Below are 11,255 nucleotides of genomic sequence, written 5' to 3' on the forward strand. Positions count from 1 at the left end.
CCCTAGACTTTTCCCTGTTCGAAAGTGTCATGGCTTGTTTGGTTATTGTTTCGTGAGTGATTAAAATTTCCTCATTGGTTTGCAGGGCATGTATGTAATTTCATCTTCAAATTAACCCACTATTGATGAAGAAATTAAGGAATAGTTTGTGGATTTCAAAAAGGAGGTGTATTAATTTTTCCATGTACATCTATCTAATCTTCCGCCGTCTATGAGTCAAAGCTGGGGGACTTGGTGAACCCATGTAAGGCCACCGTTTAAGGAAATGGGGATTGGGAGGTGAAAGCTATTCCCTCGGTTCTTTTTTATCTGTATATAAATTAGGGGTAATTTTGGAAAGATAACTAATTTTTTATTAAATTATGTGAAATAACCAACTTTCTTGGTATGTGAAATTCTTGACAGATAAAAAGGAACGGAGGGAGTATTGTGTGGAATATTTGGTTTGCCAGAAATGATCGAATTATCAATGATAAAGTTGTGCCTGCTATTACCATTATTTTGAAATGTGATCGCCTGATTATTTCATGATATTCAGCAGAGTCAAAAGGAGGCAAAAGAAGCTTGAAGACCTTGTTTCCTCTATTCGACGTAGTTTGGAGTCGTTCGCCGAGGAGGCGATGAACTAGTTCATTGGCTAGGTCATCTTAAGTTTGTTTGGGCTAAGTCTGAGTCCGATGTGTCTCTGTCTTTTGTTATTGTTCTTTTAGTTGGCTAGTATTTTATTTTGCGTTTTATGTCTTTTGGCATGTGCCCTGGCTCCATCTTTACAACGTCTTTCCCCTCACGCTCGCCAATCCCTACATTCAATATCCCGGCCGCCGCCGCCTCTTTACCCTCCGTTGCTCTCCGCCGGCGCCGGACCGTCGGCTCTCGCCGACTACCTCTGCTTCGTTGACTGTTAAAGGTAACCCTCATCCAACTTCCCACGAGATATACGCATTCCGATTTGTATTTCAGTAATCTCTTATTATAATCGATGCGCAAATTTATATGCTTTGCATTTTGACCAAAATCTCACAGTATTAACAGTGTTTAATTAGTTTCTGAATTTATTGTTTTTGATCCACACTAGACCTTGCTGTAAATTTAGATGATAATTTGTTTTGCACTCTAATTTATTAGGGTTTATTTTTTATGTTTTTTTAATAAATGTGATCATTTTTTTGTTATGTTTCTCATGTAGTTTGAAAGTTTCATTGAATCTGAATAAATTGTTACTGTATGTTTGCTTCTTCACAGGCTATACCCAAAAATACTCCAAAGGTATGCACTTTGAGTGGAATACTGGATTATCAGAAAAGATTTTGATTGTAATTGTCCAAAAGGTTTTTTTTTTTAACTGGCATTTTTATTGTTTCTTTGATAAATAATTAGAGCATGTCTCGATAGATTGGGTTCTCTGATCCTGCTAGTTCAGGTGTTTAAACAATAAAATTGATTATTATTTTTTTTTTTATTGTCATTTCTTTGAAGGAGCTTAGTTTAATGCCTTTGAGATTAATGTGTGGGTATGGGTGTATAAAATCCTTGAGGGGGTGAAGAAAAATATAGAAATATAATTGTTAAAGAAGAAATGCTTAACTATCTTTGAGTAAGATGAATAATTTCTTCTTCCATTTTTTGTGTTCATTGAGTCTTGATGTTTTTAATGTTTTTAGAGTTTGAACCATTTAGGTTGTCTTGATGATGTTAATATACAGTTATCAATTTGTGAAACCATGAGCAGCTTTAGAAAATGTCTAGAAATATTATTTTTAAATAAATGTTTGGCTTTCTATGCTTAAAATGATTATTAATCATTAACAAACGAGAGAAAAAATTTATAGAAGAAAGCTTGAGGTGAGTTTGGTTTGTTAAATGGTGACTGAAAGGGTAGATTGTATTGAATATTGAGTGACTATGATGTTGGAATAGTTAGAACCTTGACCAGTTTGTGATATGCTATTTGTTCTTCAAGCTATAGAGGGTACTAGTTTTACTTTTTTTTTTAATCACTTGAGTAAGCTAGAACACTCTTCTATGCTGATTTGATTTAAAAAGATTAAATCTTTTAATTTTTTGTTTTTTGGAGTAATCAGTGGGTGGTAATTTGTTGAGGCACTTTGGGAACAACTTATCTGGGATTTTGGGCAAGCCTTGTGAGACCATTGCACAGCCAAGCTGCAACACTATTTTCTATCAGGTTTGCTATTGTGCTCCATTTCTTGCATTTATCACTCTTGGATTCTATTGTCTATTTTGACTAACAGTTAAGTTTCCCAATACATTTTTTTTTTCCTATGTTGATGCATGTCTACTAGATTAACTCTTACCTTACCATCTCTGAACTATTTGAAACATTGCTCGATGTTACTATTCTTTGCTCTAGTTCATGATCTCTTGTGTAGAAATTCATATCAGAAACTTGTATCAGATTCATAGAGCTAAAACTCAACAGATTAAGATGGATTTTCCTGATTTTGTTAAGTATTTTGAGGTATATAATGGTCTTTGCTGATATAAGCAAATCTATTTTACACACCATTGTCGGTTGGATTAGTTTATTATTTGATGCCTTCCAATATAAGTCACTTTAGTTTCAATTTGCATTCCCAGTTGCGGATGAGATATTGGAAAATATGTTTTTTCAACAACGTTTCCCTGATTAGAGGGCTAAAATTCCACTTTGGTTTATGGCAGCAACAGCAAAGAACATTCATACAAATGAGGACGAATCTGAAGGTTGTGGACAACTCTGGCGCGAAACGGGTTATGTGCATCCAAGCATTGAAGGGGAGAAAGGGTGCACGACTTGGTGATACCATTATCGCTTCTGTTAAAGAAGCACAACCAAAGGGTAAGGTGAAGAAAGGAGAGGTTGTTTATGGTGTGGTTGTTCGTGCGGCCATGCAGCGTGGTCGCTGTGATGGCAGTGAAATTAAGTTTGATGATAATGCAGTCGTCCTCGTCAACAAGCAGGGAGAGCCTATCGGTACTCGGGTCTTTGGTCCAGTACCCCATGAACTGAGGGAGAAGAAACATGTGAAGATATTAACATTGGCTGAGCACATAGCCTGAGTTATATCATCTTTTTTCTTTATTGGACGTCCTCTTTGGTCTTTCTATGTGCTTGGCGAATGAATGTTGTTAACTGAAAATTTTTTCCTGAAAGAAAAACTGAAAATAAAAGTAGACATTTGTTTTGCATTTGTTAATGTGTATTACAACTGTCATTTGATTACTGATTTTGCAATGTGTAAAATCACACTATGAAAAGCAGTAAATTAAAAAAAAAAAAAGCAGTAAATTTTGATTGGTGCGTGGATCTATGTTATCTTATAATGCAACTGAATGCTGATTATTTAATTAAAAAAATAAACGAAAATAAAATAAATCTCATTTCCATGGATGTCACTTGTGAGCATTTGATGATGCCTAAATGGGTGTGATCATTAGTAATATATATATAGACACATATATATTATTATATGCTAAAAACAATATATCCGTATCTTATTTAACACTTAATAATTTGAAGAACGCGCATTGGACACACTTTTCCTGATGGAAAAAATAATGATAAAAGTGATCCACATAACACCACAGATGGACAAAACTAGTGTCTATTATCTGTATTACATGTAAACCATAATTTCAAGCCAAGTTCTTCCAAAAGACCAGAACGATACAATCCACGAAGCAACATACGAGTTCGCCGTGGTCACAATAAAGTTAAGAAAAATAGATCGAGATTTTCACCAGCAGACAGCAAAAACTTTTAGAATACTAAGTTACAAAGGTTAATACTGCATATCTGAAACTTAGCACAGCAAACAAAGCAAATATCATTGCATTAGTCTTGCTCGTTAGCCAGAACTATTGGACTTGAAAATGGGTGTTGTTCCATCATGACGTATTCATCGCATCTGCGTGATATGAATCCAATTCTTTGTCCAATTGAGCTGCTGATTTCTCGACGGGTTGCTTTCTCTCAAGGCCTCGGCCAAAGCCACGTCCACCACGGCCACGCCAACTCCCATTCCCACGGCCCCTGCCTCGGTATGCTCCACGGCTCCACCTGTTGGTTACATGATTACTTAGTCAGTAATACCCAATTGCTAAAAAAACAAAACTATGATCCCAGTCTTTGCATTGAAAACTAAATAAATACTCACAGAATTTTAAGAATTGGTCCCGTTTGGCATCAATTTGCTAAATTCATTGTCTTGCATTAAATTATCATAATAGTCATTAATTTGCTAAATTCATTGTCCTGATTTAACAGTAAATTATCATAAAAGTTCAAACTACCATCCATATCACACTACTGATCAGATGCCTATTATTAGTTCTTATTAGTGGTGTATTCCACATGCTTATTACCACATTCACTAGATGAGCTCCTACTAAGTCAAACATCTATGCAAATGATCTAAAGCTTCTTAGTAGTTGTTGGTTCCCGCGCTCAATAGACCTGTTAGCAACAGGATTATCCCTAGCAATTAGGTATCCCAAATTGTTTCCATAATTATAGCATGCATACACACTAATAGATCAGAAGAGAAAAAAGACAAAGGCAAGGAAATTTGGTATTTCCTTGAGCATATCACATCACACTTAGAAAACAAAAACAATGGTTGACAAAATGAAAACACCTACTGCTTCATCATATCACATCACACTTATATTACTTGACTTCAAATCTATTTTTTAAAGTTCCTTACAAGTACAGCATTTTCCTGAGAAATGCATCCATAAACCAATACTGAAAATATATCTAGAAAGGATAGTGGTCATAAGGGTTAAAAAAATAAAAGCTATTATCATGTTGCAGGATAGAAACATGAGTATTCTTTCAACGTCAATAACATGCAATGAGAAATTGTTAATTGCACTTCTGCTTCAACTTAAATCACTTGTAAACCTCCTCTAATCTCCTTCAGCATAATTAATATGCCTCACTGGGCCAAAGGAACTTGTTTGAATGTCATATATTCAACTGACTTGTCCAGTAACACAATTTCTCACATGCTTGTGCCCTTGATATGTTTCTCTTATTGTTCATGGTTCACAATAATGAGCTTTACTATCCAACCACTGTCATATAACATGAAAAATGAAGCCTTAAGAATCAATCTGTGTCAATTCCCAAGCTTTTAGCCTTCAAATATATTGTGAATTGCGTTGTTCACATTATGTTCAATTCCTCGTAGAGAAAACAGATATTGATGCTCTTTGACAAATAAGATGGATTAACTGACTTGTTACTTAATTACTCCAAATTTTCCAAATACACCTCAAGTTTCAACAAAATATATTAGAGCCACTGTGTGGCATTCTGATAAATCAACAAAGATACCTAACGATCAAGTACTTCACCAAAGATAATTAGCATTTTTCTTGGCAAAAAAACCCTGAAGCATATGAAAACAACCGCATTATTAGAAATCTTTAACTTTCAAGAACCATCTACAAATTATCCAATAAACCCATAATTGCAGTCAAGTCAAGTCACATATCTAATTGCAATTAAGCCAAGTCAACTCATATTGGCAAGCTTACAGGGTTTGTCAATAGAGGGATGTTCTTTAGTGATAGATACCCTCTGAAAGAACTAATTGCATTGCTATGGACTTGAGCACATGCTTATCTAATTTAATACCAATATCTAGGATACATATTGCAGCACTTAAATACGAAGGATCTAAAGAACATAAAATAAAGGCCTTCTTTTTATTTCCAAATTATTCTATATTTCGTTGCAGTAGATCACAATCAATCAATTAGAAAGCAAATACAATGAAATCCAACAACTAACTGTTAACAAAACTGAAGGAACTTCACGGATAACTTTAGATGCATCACAACAAGGTCATCTGGCAATAGTTCAAGACAGGATCAAAGCAACTACAACCAGATCTCAATAAAACCAAAACAATAAAAAGCGAAAGAAACTCACCCAAAAAAACTGACCCAAAAAGCTCACAAACTTTCTTAGCCGAGAAGCGAACCAAGGTATGTCACTTCGTGAGAACAAAAGGGTCACCAAATCGGAACAGAAGAAGAACCCACAGCACAAGTAACAGAAAGCCTGCATTAGTATACCGCGGGCCAGGGTATTTCAAGCAAGACGTATATTACTGTTATATACGGCACAACGACTGGGTGTGTTATGAGTGTTATTATTTATATGCGCATCCCGTCTTTGAAGGGTCCTTCCGTTCCTTGATGTGTGACTGCCAGCTGGCAATCTAACAGGCCTGTTGCCTGTTTGAGGATTTCAAATAAAATCAAAAGACCAACGATTCCTCTTGATTTCATTATTCCTTGGGGAGGCGGTAACCTTCAATTCTTTTGAAACAGTCAAAGGCAACAAATCAAAAACAAATATATAGCAGCTCAGTCGGGGTCGGGACTCGGAGAGTAGTCCAATGCATGTCCCCTTGAAAATCAATTAATCTATAGGGGTCCATCGTCCGTTCAAAGCATGAGCTCCTTCAAAGCAGAGGGTCAGAGACAACTGCATCTCACGGACTAATCTATAGGGGTTGCATTGATATTTACAATGCATTTGTGCATGTTTATCTCTCTCTCTATATATGTAGATATGGACGTAACAAATGAAGAGACCACAAACGCTTGTTTAATCCCCATTTTCAATCACAACAAATAAAGCAAGCAGATCATAGGTATAAAGATAAATACAGACAGACAGATGGCTGCCATGCTGTACCGTGCCTTGCCAAGACTCGTTTCCCCTTCCAGAGTTATAACTAGCGCAATGGACGTTGTCGCAACAACGACAAGAGCTTCTCTGATTGGTGGTGTTCAAGGGACGGAGACGATGACGATGCTGAAGCCAAAAGCCATAGCCGATGAGCATCAGTGTGACGTGTTCATAAACCACCGGGGCGTGGACACCAAACGGAGCGTGGCAGGGCTGCTGTACGACCGGTTGGTGCAGTTGAACCTTCGACCTTTCCTGGACAACCGGACAATGGAACCGGGGGACAAGTTGTATGACATAATCAACTCGGCTGTGCTCGGGTGCGAGGTCGGGATCGCCATCTTCTCCCCCCGCTACTGCGAATCCTTCTACTGCCTCCATGAGCTTACCCTGATGGTGGAGTCCCGCAAGAAGCTCATTCCCATCTTTTGCGACGTCAAACCCTCCAGTCTCCGCCTCCAAGACAACCTCACCAACTCCACTGAAACAATGGCCAGGTTCAACAAGGCTCTTCAAGAAGCCAAGGACACGGTCGGCCTTTCCTTCGACTCCCAGAGCGGGTAATTAATCACCAACTCCCCCCGCTTTTTTAATCATAATATATATATATATATATATATATACAAGAAACCTTCAATACCTTTATAAAAAAAAGAAACCTTCAATACATTTGTCATTCTTTTTTAACCTTCGCAATGTCAAATAAAATTGAGCTGATACCAATATATGTATATTCAAGATATTTCTAATAGAACTTGTTTGGGTGCATGCCCATTACTTCCATAATTTATTCCTCACTTTGTTCCACTTGGCAGGAATTGGTCTGATCTGCTGACAAGGACTGCAGACATAGTGGTGAAAAGCCTTAACCATGGAAGAGGACTTTGAAGAGGACAAATTAACAAGAGGATAATTCTTTATTCTTCCAATTACATAATTAACGTCAAGAAAATAATCAACTGTCTTTAACCCATTCTTTTTCTGTAATTAGAATTGAATAAGCCAAAAAAGCCCTACCTGATGATTTATCTTGTATGCATGAGCACAAGAGAACTAGTATATGTACCAACCGTGCAAATGGGGTTAACCATATATAGTATGAGAATGTCTAACCATTTTATGGTGATCTGTTGTGTGTTTGGATTAAGCTTAAACAAAGGGAAAGAAACAATAAGGACTGTTTACCATTCAACAAATTAACTCCATAATGCTTAAAATACTTTTTGAGAAAAAAAACCAACAAAGAGATTTTTCATGATAATTATTTTTATATTACATGAATTTTTCGAAGTTGGTTTTTTTTCTTCTGAAACACTACACCTAAGTAAGCCTTTCGAGGCATTTTTATCGCGGCGTTTTACATAAATGCTGGCCATGTATTACATTTAACGGCGGCCTTTGACTTAAACGCCGCCCAAATTGTTTCGCGGGGTAACAAAAAAATTTGGCGCGAGAAAGCTAATCCATTAGCGGCGTTTGTTTTAATAAACGTCGGTAATGTGTTTCATTGGACCGGCGTTTTACGTTTTGAGAGTAAAACGCCGGGAATTAAATCAGATTAGCGGCGTTTGACAATATTTTCGTGTGAAATGCCGGTAAGTTCTCATTAAACACCTGTGAGCTTGTCGCCCTTTCCCTTAATCTCATTCTCCCCAGCGATCGGCCGGCATCCTCCCCAGCGATCGGCCACCATCTTGTCTATCGATTGGCCGGGAACTTCTCATCCTTGACATCTGCATCTTCACCAGTGATCGACCACAATCTTGCCCGCCGACCGGCCGGGAACTTCTCATCCGTGACATCGCCATCTTACTGATTGGGTAATTTTGTAATTTTGTCTAATTTTTTCCTAGTTTCCTAATTTCGTAGCTCCCTTGAAGTGAATCATCGGCAATTGATTTGATTTGCACTTCCTGTGTTGGACCTGAACGTTCTAGGGTTTTCCACAGGTGGGTTTCACTTTTCAATTGAAATAGCCGGCTAGGGTTTTCCGCAGGTTGGGTCCTTCTCATCTACTCCATTGGGTTTTCGCTTGGCTCCCTATTTCAGGTTTGCATATCTCATCTTTCTTGTTTTTTTATATTGTGATATTTATATGTGATCTTTGTTGATTAATTATGCTTGTTAACCAATAATTAAACATCATGTTTGATAGCAGCCTAGGGTTGGGTCCTTCTCTTATTGTTTTTTTTCTTCTTCTTTTTCTTCTTTCTTGGTGATAGATGGACGCCTGAGTTGGAGGAGTTTTTGGATGCTTTTGGGGTTTTGAGATGGAGACCTTTTGCTTGGTTTTTGAGATGAGAGTGATTGGGGAACTTGTTTGTGTTTCGATTTTAGAAGTCAAGTTTTGGTTTTTGCGGATTGTGGAGCTGTGGATATGAAGTTTTGATTCTTGCAGGATTTTTGTTTTTAGGTTTTTGTGGATTGTGGAGCTGTTTTTGGAGATTGGGCTGTTTATGGAGTGGGTATTTTGTTTACTTGTTTCATAGATTTTGCTCAAAATGACAATAATTCTTGCATGTGAATCTGTTTTTGGATGGAATATTTAAGGATATTGATGAAAGAATCAGCTATCAATGAGGTTGGATTAATGTTGAGGCTTCTTATATTGTTTCTGATTATATTACAATATCCTTGCCTTTCTTTTTTCAGTTTCTGATTGAAGTATCGGGAATCATGGCTCAAATTTCTTGTCTAGTTAATTGTATCTTTTCCCTCTAATTTCTTGTTTGGTTAATTGTCTCTTTTCCATGACATGTTTTAAAAAATTATTTTTGTCATATATTAGAAGTGAGATTGTGGTCATTTAAGATTGATTGATGTCCAACTTCCCACATTGTTTCTTTTGTCTCTATAAGTTGTGCTTGATTACTTTTGCCTTATATTCTCCTATAACAGTTGAGTTAAGCATGTATGGGACAGCTAACTTTATCATCACTAATGCCTAGCTATATGGTGCCATGATCTCATTTTTATATTAATCTGAAAATAATCAGCACAAATCTTTACTGGCCTTTGTTACTTATAATGTTAGGTATTTGTCAATTTTACATTGCTAAGGTCATAAATATTGATGCCATTGAATTTTGTTTGATGTTTTCCTTTTGCACAAACTTATGCTATTTAACACAATATTTTGACTGAAGAATTGCTTAGAAGAAGTTAATAAAATCATTGAAATCATGTACATAATGCTTTTTGTGGTAATCTGGTTGGTGGTGCAATTTTAGCTTGTAGGCTTTATTTCATTTTCTATTTCTTACTATCTGTTGGTTTGGATATGACATTGTTCACATAACAATATCCACAAGCCTAAATATTGTGCATACGCCAATGTTTTAATACTCTTCTGTCCTGTTTGTTTTACAGTGGACTTGATAATTACTGGTAATTTAACAAGACTTCATTCATTTAACAGTCCTATTTCTTTTAGTTGGGTGGGTTCTTTCTTTATTCATTACAGCTTCCTCTTGGCCACAATGGACCAACTTGTGATTTAAAAACATATAAACTATGAAAGCTTGACCCCACTCTGCTTCTCATCCTCCATTTCCATGTCTATTAGATTTCCATGGTTGACTTTATAAAGGTTTAGAAACAAATAAATAGATTTCATTATATGTGAAGATATTGATGGATTGACTTTTACACAACTAATTACGATTTTCATGCATGTTCAGTCTATTTTGATGTGCCATTTATATGTGAATTTTAAAGTTTTACTTTCTCTATTTTATTTGCTCTGATTGTCAAATTTTGCTTGTGATCATGAGAGAAAAACAAACTTTTTTCTTTAGGTTTTTGTGGGCATCCGCTTCTTTTGTTTCATGCAGTTTTGTTGTTAATGATGTTGCTCCCTCCAGCTGCTAAATTTTGTATGCATTCTTCTTGTAATTTAGAATTACAAACATATAGGGAAATTGAACTACAAAAATAAACATACAGACTCGAAAGCATGTCAAGCATGCAACTTTATTCTTAAACAAGAACATAAGTTTGACTAACTTTTTTGATTTGTGAAAAAGTATAGTGGGTTTTTGGGTGTAGATTTTATATTTGTGAGTTATTTATTCGTTTGTATTTATCTTGTTTACTAATGGTCTTTACTATTGGGTAAGAACATACATTAAAATTATGTTTTGTTTTGTGTAAGATACATATCCACTCAATAATTTCTACCATAATTTCTATTAATTTATTAATTTATGTATGCTTTTCAAATTCTAAGAATCAAATCAATCTTTTTTTTTAAAAAAAAACAAAAAGGTACATAGATGGACAAGAGTTGGATGAATAAGTCAAGACTAAGTCAAGAATATGTGGATGGAGTTGACAGATTTCTTGATTTTGCATTTAATAATTCAAGCAGCAATAATAAGATTATTTGCCCATGTGTAAAATGTGTGAATGTACGTTGCAATCACGTGAAGTAGCATTCGATCATTTAGCATGTGATGGTATTCTACAAGGGTATACTTGCTGGTTTTTCCATGGAGAAAGTGTTCCTTCAACTAGTTCTACCAGTCATCTTGGGACAAACAACCCA

General features: G+C 36.0%; 2 protein-coding genes across 2 annotated transcripts; both read left to right on the top strand.

The window, feature by feature from the left end:
• The first annotated feature begins 265 nt into the window (after positions 1-265).
• Positions 266-4,061, top strand: LOC120282807 (50S ribosomal protein HLP, mitochondrial-like). The gene is made up of 5 exons (XM_039289653.1): positions 266-279; positions 711-907; positions 1,243-1,266; positions 2,082-2,185; positions 2,683-4,061. The coding sequence occupies exons 1-5, from the start codon at positions 266-268 to the stop codon at positions 3,058-3,060; spliced, it is 717 nt and encodes a 238-aa protein (XP_039145587.1). The 3' UTR covers positions 3,061-4,061.
• Positions 4,062-4,068: 7 nt separating this feature from the next.
• Positions 4,069-7,597, top strand: LOC120282808 (TIR-only protein-like). Its single transcript, XM_039289654.1, has 3 exons — positions 4,069-4,657; positions 6,875-7,269; positions 7,525-7,597. Exons 1-3 carry the CDS (start codon positions 4,616-4,618, stop codon positions 7,595-7,597), a joined length of 510 nt encoding a protein of 169 aa, XP_039145588.1. The 5' UTR covers positions 4,069-4,615.
• Positions 7,598-11,255: the final 3,658 nt, after the last annotated feature.

Source organism: Dioscorea cayenensis, chromosome 18 (assembly GCF_009730915.1).
Source record: "Dioscorea cayenensis subsp. rotundata cultivar TDr96_F1 chromosome 18, TDr96_F1_v2_PseudoChromosome.rev07_lg8_w22 25.fasta, whole genome shotgun sequence".
Classification (NCBI taxonomy): domain Eukaryota; kingdom Viridiplantae; phylum Streptophyta; class Magnoliopsida; order Dioscoreales; family Dioscoreaceae; genus Dioscorea; species Dioscorea cayenensis.